The sequence below is a fragment of the Rhamphochromis longiceps genome, linkage group LG8 (assembly GCF_057381845.1).
Source record: "Rhamphochromis longiceps isolate RC_006_pf linkage group LG8, R_longiceps_female_GT1.1, whole genome shotgun sequence".
Classification (NCBI taxonomy): Eukaryota; Metazoa; Chordata; class Actinopteri; order Cichliformes; family Cichlidae; genus Rhamphochromis; species Rhamphochromis longiceps.
The window spans coordinates 23772512-23788738 of NC_140564.1; the positions used below are offsets into that span (position 1 = coordinate 23772512).

Sequence of the window (16227 nt, forward strand, 5' to 3'; positions counted from 1 at the left end):
TTATGTCTTTCACAAAGTCTTTTAATGGTGGAACAAAAAAAAATTGTGGATGCTCATATTAAACATGAACAAAGTTTCACATAATGAGGTCAGCGAATGTGCAAGTATTCACTATAAGCTCGAGCTTAAGACTTTTCAGGCCAGATTTACTAAATGGGACAAAAAAAGCATGTGAGCGAAATCCTCATAGTGCTCATGGGTGTGGTTAGTTTAATGGTTGTGCCTATAAACACAAGCACAGTCAGTTCATATAAAGTGCACAAGTTAAGACATGTTTGTTTCTGTGTTAAATATCAACGCAATTAGCAGTAAATAATAATAATAATGGATTGCATTTATATAGCGCTTTTCGGGGCCCTCAAAGCGCTTTACAATTCCACTATTCATTCACTCTCACATTCACACACTGGTGGAGGCAGCTACAGTTGTAGCCACAGCTCCCCTGGGGCAGACTGACAGAAGCGAGGCTGCCATATCGCGCCGTCGGCCCCTCTGGGCATCACCAGTGGGCGGTAGGTGAAGTGTCTTGCCCAAGGACACAGCAACCGAAACTGTCCAAGCTGGGGCTCGAACCGGCAACCTTCCGATTACAAGTCGAACTGCCAACTCTTGAGCCACGATCGCCCTTAGTGTCTATTGCAAAAATTTCTACGTTGATTCGTGCAGTTGATTTAAATATTCTCCTCCCATGTCTTGATGCATGTTCAATCGTCCGGGTAAGTAAATCTCCAAAAGTCAGAGGGCCCGGTGGCGCCAGTGTCTGGCAGCCTCGCCTCTGTCAGTGCGCCCCAGGGTGGCTGTGGCTACAATGTAGCTTGCCATCACCAGTGTGTGAATGTGTGTGTGAATGGGTGGATGACTGGATATGTAAAGCACTTTGGGGTCCTTAGGGACTAGTAAAGCGCTATATAAATACAGGCCATTTACCATCTCCAAAAGTTGATTCTGTTCATGTGGACATCCAGATGAAAAGAATCAACTTTTGGAGATTCTCCTCCCATATTTTGCATCTTATTGAAGGACCGCTCAGAAACATACATGCAAACATCTTTAAGTTGTCACCTCTTACGCATAATCTTCTCACTGCTATCTCTTTGTAAATACTAACAATACAATACAATTTTTTATTATTTTTTACACCTAAACCCAGTTTGTGCTGATGCAACGTGTTTATAAATCTGTCCCTTGGTGCGCAGCTTTCTGACTTTTTTTCCCCTTCTGGCACTGTATGATGTCAGAAAGAGAGAATAACCTCCATATAATCAATTCGGGTACAGAGGTTTAGCTGTGAGCCACCTGCTATCCGTCTGATTGAAATTTGTAGCCAATCAGTAGAAATCTGGCTTACAAGGTGAAGGAACAGCACTGAAGCTTGTTTAACACAGCAGATGAACTGACAGGATGCAACTAAGTCCAATATAAGATAAATAAGGATTCCTTATTCTGGGAGTCATGCATAGCTTCCCTAATAAAGTCCAGGCAGAAATTCACATAATCAAATCCACAATGTTCCCCTAAACCTAGCCAAATCCTTTGCTAGCATAACCACATAAATATTAATCATTATGTAATGTCCAGGATTTAATATTCTACCGAAAACCACAAATTGTTGATGGCTTTAAGATTTGTTAACAATGAGCATTTTGCAGGACAGCTTGCAAAATAACAATGTGCTTTTTATACTGATGAAACAATATCACGTTTCCCACAAAATACATTTGTTAATGAGCATTATATGCACACCAGTTTAGAAAAACAAAGGCATCACTTTGACGTGATCTAGATAAACATTTGAAATTAGTGATTTTTCTCTACTTACAGGCAGAATGGAGACTTTGGGGAAATTATGCAGAGTTTCCCATTCCCGCTTCAGATACTCAAGGGAGCCGACAAACACAATATGCTTCAGCTCATGGTAGTGAAAGTTGCTTGCTCTCAGAGGCATCACAAAGTTTCGGACACCGATCAGCGCCGATTTCACGTCTCCAAATATGCACACGACCACATGACCGCTCAGAACAGTCATGGCTGCCTCACTCCGTGTCTGAGAGGGAAAGAAAGGGATAAGGGATCAATATGTTCCTGGCTGGAATTTGCATAAATGGGCATTTCCAACAAATGTTAGCGCTTTCTCCTTTTGCAGTGAGCATGCCCCCCCTGTAAAATATATCATGCAGTTCTGCACTGCAATGAAAGTAATTTGAAAAATGGCATATGTATTAGTACAAGAAATTTTCCATAGTGCAGGGCACTCTTGTAGCAAATGACATGTCAAACACCTCATTACAGAGTGTTTAAGTGCCCTGTCAACCTCTGATAGTGCTTTGTGACATGACACATCTGTCACCAGGGAGAAGAGTGTCGGGACAAATGACGTGTACCGAGTGAAGGAGCAGGACCCACCAAGATGACCTTCTCAATGTCTTTGGACGGGCACCAGTGAAACATCCCCGTGGAGTCATATTTCTTTACGTTCTCGTCCATGCTCTCAATCTGCTCGTTTCCCAGGATGAGGAGTGGGTCATGTCTAATCAAACAAAAAGATGGGAGGGAGAAAGTGAAATTATATCATTGATTTGAACAAAAAACACATTTTATAAATTAACCATAAGAATATTTGGCAATCTGCAAATAGGTCGCTTTTACTAAAAAATGAAAAAGAAAAAAAAAAGGTTGCTTTCTTCCTAGTTTTTCCCGCTTCCTCTTTTCGTTTTCCTGTCAGAGGCCATCTGCAGAAATGCCAACAAAACTGCCATGTCATCAAGCAGAGTGACATCAGCAGCGGCAGCCAGGCGGAAGAAGATGGCAGCAACACACTGCGTTGACTGGCATGAGCACGGAGATGCAATTACGCCCCCTTACTGCATACGGCTTTTGACGTAGTGCGCTGCATGGTAAAAGCTTTAACAGACCAGACTTTAAATATTTCAGCAATTTGCCCAACCGTATTTGCTTTCCAAAGTGAAGGGTATTAATGTTTAAACAGACCATCAGAACTATATAAACTAATTTCACTGGTGAACATTAACGCTGACCACTAAAAGTTGTCTCCCAACACGAGTACCTGCATTTCTATCACGCTTGTTCTGGTCAGGGGGATATGATCTTATGAAGTCATACAGTTAATTTAAATAAAGGGTTTTGATGCATGTAATAGAATAATCAAACACATGATCTATGGTATGAAAAAGATTAACAGAAATTTGTAAGTTACCCAAATTTAACATCTCATCAAGCTGATCCCAACGAAAAGTTTTTTATCTGCGGAAGAAAACTCACATAAAGATTGTCCGAAGCCAACCGATATACGTGACCAGCCACATTAGCAGTACTGCTCAACACAATCCCTTTGCCCTAAATCAACTTTGTCAGATTCAGATCAAAGTTAAAGATGCTGTCTTCTGAAAATCCAGACAACAGTCTTCGGTCTCTGTCCAAAACCTTTTAGATTGTTCAAGTCCTCCCCTCGTAACAAGAGCATCTCTTTAATCCATCCAAGTACCTCAAAAGAATGGGCACCTTAAGTAACATGTTAAGTATGTATGAAAGTGTCAGCTGAAACTACCATCCCTCAGGCTCCAAGAGACTGAAGCCGAAAAAACCCCCGCCTTTGGGCTCATATACCCCCAGGCAAGACCTGGATGTCCTTTCAAGAATATAAGTAGCAGTAGAGGGAAATGTCTTTTCTACCTCTCTGTCGATGCGGCTTCACTTTGAAAAGCGCGTGTACGATAAAATTTCAATGTCAAAGCGTGCACATGTTTTTTTGTTTTTTTTTTTAAAGTACAATGTTAACAGAAACGTGAAATAAAAAAAATAATTAAATACACTCCAATATATTGAAAGCGGGGGTCCTAAAAACAATGGCACTCACTCCCATTTGCTGCTTCTAGACTGTCGGTTGCATGAAATCAGACATCGCCGCTTTTCTTTTTTCTGTGTAATCAAAAGAAGCGGAGGCGGCAGCTTTGATAAACTGTAGGTTTACAGGTTTACAGCCAGGACAATCATAAATGATCATAAAAAACTGGAATTACAGTGCTTAAAATCCACGTGAGAGTGCAATTCAAATTCTAATAAGAGTGAAAGCATTTAGTGGTTTTACACCTTGGCTAAATATTCCATCAAAAGTCAAATGTTTCACCACTCACTCAGTGGAGCCGCTGTCACTTCAGTTTGTCCTTGTGAAGATGACTGGTGAGGCAGAGCTCTGCCAGGATAGCTATCGCTCACTGTCAGCCATGACGGCCTGTCACTACCCTGCACTGCCAATTGCCTCACCAGTTCTGTAACAGACATGACGTGTATGTCACGGCACTCCGATGTGACCAAACGCGTTATGACATCCCGCAGTTAGATGTGTCTTATGACCCATCAAGGAGCCCGTGGAAATGGTGTTAATTTCAGTGAGGTCGTCATTGCTAAGTTCCAGACAGGTCATGTTAGTTTGCTGGAACTAGAAGCGAACTGTCTCGTGGAAACGTGATCGCTTTTTTTTTTTTTCCTCTTGCGTGGTTTGTTTCGTTAAACAGCGCAGAAGTGTCCGTGACTGTCACTTCTGTGTACTTCTAAAGATTCAAACTGATCAGCAGCATAATTCACTGCTTTATGATGACACGTTTGACAAGACTTCACACATCATTACCCCGAAACATAAGGCCAGGTGTTTTCTGGAGGAGCGTAATGACAGCTGAGAGAGCCATAAAGAAGAAGGCAGACATGCACATTATGTCAATCTTCTAATTCGGCAGCACTGCACTAGTTCTCTCTAACACAAGCACTAAGAGCAGGCAAAGTCTTTGAAAACCCGGCACATCATGAAAACTGACAAAGGCCTGTTCTTCAAAACCCACAGCCAATCTGTTGATCATTACTTATTTACAAAGGCCTTGAGGCCGCGGGTCCTGTAAAAACACATTTGATATAGTATACACCCAGATGTTTTTTTCTCTGCTTGTTGCAATGAAGTATCCCTTAGGCTACCACGGCGAATCCCTCTCTAGCGTGTAGGCAGCAGACGCTGCACGAAATATCACATCCACCTGTACTGCACAGTATTAGCATGGCAAGTAGATGGATTGGTTTGGTGTGTTGATTTTTTGCTGATAGCATTGGAAAAGCCTGGTTTTGCTTCCCAAGAGCCTGGAAATCACCTGGAGCAATTCAACTTTCAAACCACTTTGAACCAAATAAATAAAGGGCAAACGCCCACCTGGAAAAAACAGAGACCAGACATCAAAGGAAATGGTAATGTATGCATACTGACACTTTTAGTTATAATACAAAGCAATATTTTTTTTCCAGAAATAGTGAATGTTGCTGATCTGTACTGTATCTGATGGTATTAAACAATACAGACATATGTGGGTTTGAATTCCAAATGTCAAGCAGATCGCAGCCATATTAGCAGTGAGAACATAAAGTCATCTGTCAGGTTTAATTAAATTTCATTTGTGCTGTTGCACTTTGTATACATCAGGCTGCAGGTCTTCCCTGTTGCCTGGCTTCCTTATAACATTGCACTTAATGACAGTGACTACTATTATTATCGTCCCTCTAATGGGTTCTTGTTGAATAACAGTGTTATCTCCAGTCAAGATCAATACGCTACGATTTAATTTCACGAGACAAGATAAAAGCAAGGTAGCATTTGAATTCGCCTTTCATTGTGATGATACATATCATCTGTGGCCTTACGTGCTGAAAAGACCTCAGAGGGATCCGACAATAGATGAATAGCCTTGGGCTATCTATCCTTTAGAGCCCCTCTGACTGCCTGGTGCTGTCATTAGTGCCAGGCCTGTTTAAGAACTGTAGTCTGTGGGTGTCACATGAAACCTTGTGACTGACATATTTTCCATGAAAAAAGGAGCGTAGAAAAATGTTCTTTCAGATGCTCTTTGTAATGCACTGCTTAATCCAACAAGTACTGGTTTTCTTCCTAAAGCACAGGTATCTGTACTTTCTTCATCAAAGCTTTGTTAAAGCTACATTAATGACTATATTTATGTCCCTAAGAGGTTAAATTGATATGTGTAATGTGAAAGAGATTATTTGATTATGCTTATAGTTATAAACCAACAAAGGATTATCACCTGACTGGAGATCCCTGCAGAGTATTTTTATACCGTCCGGCAAGTTGTTTTGGTTTCATTACTCTTATGATGAGCAGGAAGCTAGTCTGTATGTTACCCTCCCAACACTAAGCAACAAATATAATATATAGCTGTTCGATATAACGATATATATCGGATTACGATATAAAAACGTCTATCGTTTCATTTTAGATTATCGTTTCATTTCGTGGTGTCGCAAAATAAACTGTTTACGGCAATATTTTTTCATCGTTTTGATGGTCACTGTAGTGGCTATATTAATTTCTTAAAGTTCTCTCTTTCTCTTATATAACCACACTACGGACTGACAAGCGCCTGTTTTTATGCTGGTCTATAAAGCTCTGAATGGTTTAGGACCAAAATACATCAGTGACCTCCTGACCCAGTATGAACCATCCAGATCCCTCAGGTCATCTGGATCTGGTCTTTTATCAGTTCCCAGAGTCATAACCAGACACGGAGAAGCTGCATTCAGCTTTTATGCTCCTTATATCTGGAACAAACTCCCAGAAAGCCTCAGATCAGCTGAAACACTCAGTTTATTTAAATCCAGGTTGAAGACTCACCTATTCTCAGCTGCATTTGAATAAAGCACCAAATCCACACTTTTAAGCTTAAATTTCAAAACTTACATTTAACTACTGATTTTATCTATTGTTCTGATTTTATCTGTTTTGATTTTATATACTGTTTTGTTTGTTTGTTAATTAGTTTGTTTGTTTGCTTGTTTTAATCAATTTTAAATCATGCTTTTTATTTGTTTTTGTTTCTAATGTCTCTGTAAAGCACTTTGAATCACCTTGTTGTTGAATTGTGCTATACAAATAAACTTGCCTTGCCTTATGCGTTGTGGTTAACAACAACGACGGTAACAGCGTCGCGTGTCCACTTGTTTATGTTCCACATAAACCTTTCACAATAAAGCTCAAGATCCTGTTGAGACTTTTCAAAATAAACTGAATCACGTGAAAGAGCAGATTATTTACGGATGAGAATTAAAAAAGAGCCGCCAGGTGCTAAAAAATAAACGTTAGACTCAAACGTTAGAACAGGCTTTTCCCTGCAGCACGCCGTGTAATAAATACTCACAAAGAAAACGGCGGCCGTTACAACTTATGTCTAAAAATGTATAGTTTCATGCATCGGTTAAAACACTTGACTCCAGCAACATGACGCACAGCTGGAAACACTTCCCGCAAGTCGAGCTGCCCGAGATTCACAGAATTTACAGAAAATGTTACATCTTTGTGATTTATATCGTTATCGAACGATAGAATTCTTATATCGGGATATGAGATTTTGGTCATATCGCACAGCCCTATAGCAAATATCAACAAAGTTAGCAGCTAGCTGCTGAACATCTTGGAATAGTTTGCTGGAAAATAGCCTTAAGATTTCCCTCGCCCAGAGACCCAAGTACAGCTAACAGGAGAGTAACTCTTTGAGTCATCAAGTGAATGCAAACAGTTTCTCTGTATTTACTAGTTGTGAATACAGGCAATCATTTTCCTACTCCTTAATCATAACCAGGTCATTCTGATTCCCATTGTGTCAGAACTGCTGGTGTCTCACAGATGCACACAACATGGCCTTTGGCATTGACGCAATGATGCAATGGATTCAGTTCAGCGGAGAGCTCTGGCACCCATTGTTCTAGGTCTAAAACTACCTAAAACTAATCAGAAAACCATAGAACACATGAAAGAAAGGTTGAAAGAAATCTGGACAATATGTGGGAGGACACGGGTCATAGAGAGAGGTTTGAAAGTGAGGAGCAGAATCTTGTAATGTATTGGTAAAGAACTCTGAACCATTGGAGCTGGATGAGGAGGGGTGTTATATAATTGGTGGACTTGATGCAGGTGATGATGTTTCCTGTCAAATTCGGTACCATTTGGAGCAGATTAAGATGTTCATTGAGGAAACCAGAGAGAACGACATGACAGGTGACCGGGGCATAAACAAGAACTTGTGTGTTGTGTTGAAAAAGGAAAGGGTATGGGCCGTCTTGTTGTCCTAATTGTTATGTAGGCTGAATGTGAGACATTATTGATGTAAATAATAGAGTATTATCTCATAAAGACTTTTAACACTGGGGGAGGCATGGACTGAAGATCTGTGAAGGAAGCAAAAGGGTGTATTTTGGACAATAGTTCTTTGAACCAATGAGGATAACATGACTTGAATTGCTCTTTTAATTTAAGGTCATCATTTGTCATCTAGCAAGCAATAGCGTAGAGACAACGCTAAAGAACCCCTTTGGTGCCAAACCTGAAGGCATTAATTTTCAACATGTAGGGTTAATGTTGTGTTGAATGCATCAGGTGGCTGCCCCTCCGTGAGCCTGGTTCTGCCGGAGGTTTCTTCCTGTTAAAAGGGAGTTTTTCCTCCCCACTGTCGCCAAAGTGCTTGCTCATAGGGGGTCATATGATGGTTGGGCTTTTCTCTGTATCTACTATACAATATAAAGCGCCTTGAGGCGACTTTTGTTGTGATTTGGCGCTATATAAATAAAATTGAATTGAATTGATAAAGCATAGTTTAAACCAAGCCTAAACCTAACCAAGTAGTTTTTGTGTTTAAACTAAACCGAGCGGTGATTACAGTTTGTTGTGTTTTGTTGGCGTTTAACATTTGGCTATTAAAGAAGCTATCTGTATTTTTATGGTGAGGGAATTTATATGTGTAAAAACCCAAAGACAGATAGCTCCTTGTGGTACCTACCTCATAATCTTAGGTGAGGAGTTTGGAGAATTCCTCATGCCTCCATTACGTTGCTTTTTTTTGGGTGATAGTGCTGATTGTTGGTCCTCTTGAACTGCAACAAAATGCCAAAGAAACAGCATGATGGCGGGAAATGATCAGAAGTCGAGCAAAGATCCACACAGCAGAGACAACAAAAGAACAGCACAGCACAATTTGAGGTCAGTGAATTCAAAGAGATAATATACATACAGGGACAGAGTGGAAAGAGGTCGGGTGAACAAGATGGAGTGGGACAGGACAATTTAACCAGTGGGTAGCAGGAAACAGTCCAATGTTAGCATAATGCAGACAGGATACATTAGCACATCATTGGCATGGTTGTGTATGGAGATGCAAACATGCAGTAGTGCCATTATCAACCATCATGCCATTTGCTGAAGTTTAATCTGGGAAGCTTTATTTACCATACGCACTAATCCATTGAACTGCTGTAATCCACCTGTCAACAGTTTTATCATTCAGATAATGTAGCACCACAAATAAGTTGAGGGCTGTTAAGAGGGCTGTGATTTCGTAATCATAGATTACTGTACTATTGATAGACCTAGACTCGCATCACTGTTGCTCACACTAATCACTCATGTTCTCATTTAATTAAGGTAATAACCTATAAATATTAAGCATCTAAGACTACAAGCAAAGGTGCTTTGAGTCAGTGTTGAATCCTGGATTTCTGGTCTTTGTTCGTCTTGAGAGTGGTGCCCTTGGCTTATACAATTAGGTTGGTCCTTGTGCCAGAGTGATTTATGTACAGCTGAGATGCCCTTTGGACATTGTCTTTATCACTTCAGCAAACTGCACTGAGCTCTTCATAGGGAACGAGTTATAACTTTTACCCCCGAGTAAAGTAATCAGGCAAATATTTTTACAAGCTAATATTGCAGCTGCAGAAAACAACTCTACTCTGTGGCAGTCGCTGGTAAAATAAATACAAGCAGCAAGAAAAGTGTTTCACTAATAGCACTTTAACAGCCATCGTTCACTGGGAAAAGATTGTTACAGGTCATGGAAAATACACTCGGGTACCTTATAACTGATGGTTCAAGCTGTGAACTGTTTCTTTCTTTTTAGTCTTTTCTGTCTTTCTTTCTTTTTTATACAAAGAAACTGCAATTGCTTTCATTAAAATTAATAAAGTCCCAAAGATCTTGCTCCTCCGCCGACGAACACATGATTTCAAGCACCGCTAGCATGTCGAAGACTGACAACATAATGGAAAACGTTGAAGAAGGGAGGGGGCTTTCCAGTCGAGAGGGATGCTCCAACACACTGGCCCTTCACATCTCGCTCGGCCTGTTCAATATTTAATGTTTCACAGCTGACAGCTGCACACACTGGGTCATTAGTAAGGAATGCTACACATGCAACCACTCCAGACTGGCAAGCACATGCTTTGGTTGTGCTGTTGTTGAGTGCAGGCCTGCCAAACACGCTGAGGGTAAGAGGGATGTGGGGGGATGTGGCCCTTACACTGCCTCTGACTGAGTGTGGCGTTACTGGAGTGACCGGGGTGGTATCTGTATTTCACCGGCAGGCTACGGGCTCGCTGGAGCCGGCTGACCTCTTCTGTCACCCCTGGCGGGCGGCCTACCTGGCCTGAGTCCTCGGAGCCCACGAAGCTCAGTCTCAGAGCAGAGGGCTCAGCGGGGGGCAGCAGGCTTCCCTTGCGGTTGTTTACCAAACGGACCGATAAAGCAGCAACTCCGCTACGGGGCCCCTTACAGACCTCACTGGCTGAGGTGTGGTTCAGTTTAGCTGATTTGTACCGATAAGGCTGGATTAAGGGACTGTTGTTTACTGCTAAATGAAGAGGAGTCAAAGTCAGCAGCTATACAATACTTATGTTTTTTTTCTTCAGGTGTTAGTTCACTCAAATCACAGAAAACACAGTTCCCCTCTTAATTCTTTGGATATCTGTCTCTTTGGGTAGTATTTGCAGAAGGTTTGAAGAGACAGTGCAAAACTAGGGAATAAAATTTCATTTGTGATGCTAAGAAACACTGAAAAACAAACTGACAAATGATATTACCGTGGTCTGGGATAATCTTCATACCATACCGAAGAATAGAAACAGCTCGTAGTGGATGCTGTAGAAACATAGCTGGCGTTTTTCTAATCTTATTTTAATGCCGTGAGAACCACGATAGGAAAAAAAAGCTAAAGTTATCTAAATGAGAAAGCAGAATATGGCACTTTCTTTATGATTTTAGCAAACTAATCCTTTAATTCTTGAAGCTAAACACAAGGTAGGATTTGATTTAAACTGACTTCCGTAAGACCAGCAGTGTGTATGTTAATAAAACATCTTGTGACTCTTATCATAATTAAAGGACAGTCACTGGTTTAGGGGGGTAATTCTTTCTGGCACAAGAATGCTAATGGCTGAATAATTTAAAAAAAGCTCATTTTTATTTAACACCACTTAACCACTTCCTGTAGCCACCAATGAAAAGCTGGATTTGACGTTTACTTTGATATTTATAATAAACATGAATTAATAAATATGCTTTCAGGTGTTTTAGCAATTGTTATGCTACCAGAACAAGGAGGTGACAGTGTGAATCAGCAGCCACTAGCTGCTACATGCAGTTTATGCCTGATGAAGGAGGGAGGAATGAATTCGATATACATTTTAATACTAGCGATATAATAGCGGTGAGGCTGGTAAAGATAAAAAGAGACAGAAGAGCTGTGTTTTCCTTAGTTCAAAAATGTCTGGGAGCTAAAACCGGAGAAGAGAGATGATTATTTCAACAGTCAGCTGTCTAGCAGATTATCCTTCCTGCTCCAGACCTCCACTATTCATCTGCCCCACGTCAAACATGCACAGCACTTCTCCAGGACAATGCAATGTGGCAGATTTGCTGCCTATCACAGATCCTGTTAAAGTGGACTACCCACTAGTTTCACACTCCTGTAAGCATTGGACGAGAGCTGAGAGAGTTTAAGATCGGCTTTTTGCATTTTAATATGTTTTACTCAATTATGCGAGGCTGAAATGCTTTTCTTGCATACATTTAATTTGAATGTTTTTAAGTGATTTTGTCCAGACTTGGTTTATCCACAGTCATGGTGAAGATGCCATGAGTGTGCTGCTGAGCCCTAACTCATACCTAACACAAAGAATCAACTCAAAACTGTTTCCTAATGCTATGCATAAGACACACAGTCATGGATGATGATGATAGACTGGACAGTGAAATACAGCAGGTCAGGGACAGCTCAAATATTAATAGCTGACAATGCACAAATGGAGGGGTTAGACACAAGTGAGTCGAGAGAAAGAGAGAATGGAAATCAAAACTTACTTGATTTGATATATCCATTATAGCTATTTTTAGCTGAGAAAAATGCAGAGATGGATGAGAGGTTACAGAGAAGAACAGGTCGTAATGAGAGCAAATTATAAGTGACGACTGTGAACGGAAAGCTGAGGGATTTCTCTTGAAGGCACTTAAAAAAAATTGAGGCCGTGGAGACAACACGGACAAAGCAATGAGAAGTAAAACAGGTCGGTTAGAAATCTGATTTTCAGAGATGTGGGCAGTAATTTAAGAGTAGCTCGCTCTATGTTTGTAGTCATCTGCTAAATATCTACGGTGTCACTCTAAGCAGTGATTTGGCTATTTTCAAGTCAAAAGAGGACCAGATATCTTGGCTACCTTTAAGTTTAGATGAAAAGCTTCTTTACTCCCATTAAGAATTTAAGACTGAAATATTACCACGTTTGTGTGACTGATAATTATTTATTATTAGCAGTTATTTAGTATCAGTTATTATAGCTGCTCATATTTACCCTCCAGTGAAGGCTAAATGTAAGTTTAGCAGCATTAAGTGAATACTCAAGTGAGAAGCAGGTTTTTATATATCATATATTTTCAGCTTGACATGTTCAATCAAAAACACCTACAATAAACTCACCAGCGCACAAAACTTAAGAAGCGTTACTGTCTTATTTTTGCCTACCCATGCCTGAGACAACCTGCACAGATGTGTGTAACGTTCGGTGAGTCCCACACATGCTCATTAGTAACTTATTTCAACCCCTTGCTTACATTAAAGGTCACGCATTGAGCTTAAGGCAGGACAGTGACAGCAATGTTCAAACAGGGACTGTGCTGGTCCTGGCATCTGTCGCCTGCAATCGGAGGGCGCGAGCAGAGTCACAGGACTAACAGGCTAGCATCTGTCCCACAACGAGAGAAAAGGAGAGGGGCGGGGGCACTCGGCTGCCTGGTGGTTAGAAACTGTCAGGCTGAGTTTCATGACAACCGGTAGCACTCCAAAAATGAAAATGCAAACATAATTTCCACGTCAGGCCGCATAAGGCCTCGCTCCACGCATCTCCCGCACCGTGTCGACAGCAACTCTGGAGCTCTTGCTCGAGCTTTTCTAGCCAGGCCACGCTCACAGCACACAACCCTGGGAGACACACTGAGGGGTAAAAACGCCCAGACGTGTTCAGCTATACGAATGGTTTTTGATCAAGAGTCATTCACTAAAAATTTATGACAGTCTGCAATGTTTTCCAGCAAATTGTATCAATGCTCTGCAACCTCAGACACATTCTTCGTGCCTCCTGCGACACATCAGTACGATTTAACATACCCCCCTGGCTTAAAAAGGGAAATCACACTTGAATTAGGAATTCATATGCAGTTCAATTCTGTTAAAGTCCGCTTGTTAAACTCCAATATGATCCAGCACTCTTCTACCGTCTTTTATTCCTCTTATATTCCAACTCTACTGCTTTGTGTTCTCAATTTAATCACAAATCAGCAAAAACAACCAATAACTTTGTCTGCTTTGCAGATTTTTCCCCCAGTTCCTGTTCAAGCTGTTGATTATAATTTAATAAAACCCATATGTTAACCTCAATATGTACTGTAATAGTCATCATCACAATATCCCCTCAGGTGCTCTCAAGAGCATTATTTACTAAAAAAAGAAAAGAAAAATTAATCGTCGGAGACGTCTACATTTACAAATACCTCAAATCCTATCCTGTTCACCCATTTCTCCAGGGTACAGTGGTGAGATATTATTTGATATTATTTTTTTTAATGTTATGTTATGTCTCCAGTGACATCATTGTAAGATTTAGACAGTCCTATCAGAATAATTATTTGGGAAAATGCACAGTAACTGTGTATTGTGAGATTTTTTGCAGGGATGCACAGCTGTACATTGTTCATGGCTTTGACTTTTTTCTAATATATTTATGAGGTCACTGGAGGGAAACAAATACTGCTGTACGCAGCAAAAGGTTTGCATTAGTGACTGTCAATCTAATTTTAAACTACGTTTCAATTTGAATTCACGTTCTCTTGACAAAACACCAGCAAAACAATAGACCAGCATGCTTCACTGCAAAACGTAGCAACAGACAGAGAAGAGCACCAAAAATCAGAAAGCTAAAACACCAAAGCATCTGTGACGGTGACAACATGGGTGCTTAAATTTGAAAGCACACAGAAGTAAAGACACACGGTGCATGTTACAACACTGAAGAGCACATGTCATGGCGACAACTTACAGGCACGTAAAGTGGCTGAGCAATCATTAACAGAGACAGCAGAGAGTGGGATGTCCCGTTGAGGGGAGTCCATGTTACAACGCACATTAACCGGCATGCAAGAGCAGTCCCGCTCTGAGCGACCGCAATCAAAACAACATGCCAGTTTCATTTTCTTGTAGGCAGGCTTCTTGGCTACAGTCAAGGGTTCATATGGGAGGAGAGGAAGAGCAGGTTAATGTTGAGGGTCATTCTGAGGGAAGAGGGGATAGAGGAAGAACAGGGCATGGAGGACGGCTGCTGCTGGGATGTACAAGATTAACCTTTGTTGTGCCGCTTACACTAGTATTGGCATCCTGTAAACCGACACCCTTTCCCCTCACGTGAACATGACCACGTGACCTCAAATATGGTTTCTTTAACCTTTTCAGACTTTTTGGAGACTTTTACCCAACAAAATCCTAATAATGCTAACACAGATTTAGCTTGTTTGGGCTTAGTGTCACTTTACTATGTGATGAAATGTTTTTCTATGTTCACTAATTAACTTGCTAATGAGCCAAGCATGAACATCAAATGGCAAATTTGGTCTTACAAAGGCCAATCTTGGCCCAAGGATAACATAAGTGGAAGTTAAAGACACATAATGCATGTTTAATTGGAATAAATAAAACATTTATATATGCACAATTTGATGATTTATAGCTTCTTTTTTTTTTGCAGAAACCTTGGCTATGTGTCATGGATCTGGATTCTTCTCTTAGAGCCACTGAGTCATATGAAATATAAGGACAATAATATTTCATTTTACAGCTCTTAAATATTTACATTTGTTACTAATGCTTATTAAGAACAGGAGATGACAGAAATCTCCTAAACAAAAGACTAAAGGTGCTGGTATTTTACAAAAACAGTATCACTTCTACAAAAACCTGCAAGTGCCTTCAGAAAAGACAAAAAGAAAAAAAAAAACACTTGAAAGCGTTTATAGTGCATAAAAGCACACATAAGTTAGATGATCCATATTCCATGACAGATTTGCTATTTTTTCCTGAAATATTTCTCCTAAAAGATATGCACACATCTCTGCGGATTACGTCACTTTAGTATGGATGCCAATTTTTTCCCATAATATAAAAAAGTGGTAAGGAGTAATAAGGATAAAGGTTTTCCAGTCTTCATCCCAGTCTGTTTCTCACTGTGGTCTTTGTGCAGGGGTCTTGTGCTTAATAAAGGGCAGCAGGGCCATCTGGTGGTGATGTGGTGAATTACTAACTCAAGTAGGCATGAAAGCTGCAGTGTTTACGTGTGAGCAAAAAAAATAAATCTACTTCTGCTCTGGAATTTTTTTGCAAAATCTATACTGTTGCTAATTTCTTTTGAAAGCTATAAAATTCTATCAAAAGAACGAACAAAAAACAACGTGCACATGACAACAACAAGAGATCCAGGCAGCATCAACCATTGTACATGCAACATTTAGAGTACATTCAAACAGGTCACTTTAATCTGAGGTACACTAGCACGCTGTTTTTGAAGGGGAAACAAATCCACATTACTCACAATATATCACTATTAAGCAGATTTTTAAAGAAATGTGTGCCAAGTTCCCAAGCAGCAGGAAAAGAATACATCACATGTCAATGTTAGGTGTTAGCTTTAATACTAGAGACAAACTGTGGTTTATCCAAGCAGAAGAACATGTAGCACGCGATGTTTATAAGGTTTTAGAAACACGTGATCCGTCCAGGTACCTGTGGTGTTAACAGTCTCTCTGAATGCCTGTTAACATCACAAAGTTATCAACAGTGAACACAGCTACTATACAGA

The 16227-nt window shown here is 40.4% G+C and overlaps 1 protein-coding gene across 9 annotated transcripts in view; it reads right to left on the minus strand.

The window, feature by feature from the left end:
- The window catches only part of LOC146663719 (calcium-activated potassium channel subunit alpha-1a), a 101091-nt gene that overhangs the window by 12453 nt on the left and 72411 nt on the right, over positions 1–16227 (minus strand). For 2 of the 9 annotated variants that reach the window (XM_085416589.1, XM_085416595.1), the window contains exons 19-23: positions 12191–12223; positions 10353–10682; positions 8841–8934; positions 2404–2527; positions 1820–2044 (exon numbers count right to left, since the gene is read on the minus strand). In XM_085416589.1, coding sequence (XP_085272715.1) covers positions 1820–2044; positions 2404–2527; positions 8841–8934; positions 10353–10682; positions 12191–12223 — 806 coding nt within the window. Of the gene's footprint in view, positions 1–1819; positions 2045–2403; positions 2528–8840; positions 8935–10352; positions 10683–12190; positions 12224–14418; positions 14593–16227 lie in introns of all 9 variants that reach the window. The other 7 variants (XM_085416591.1, XM_085416596.1, XM_085416594.1 and 4 more) reach the window with 5 other exon arrangements.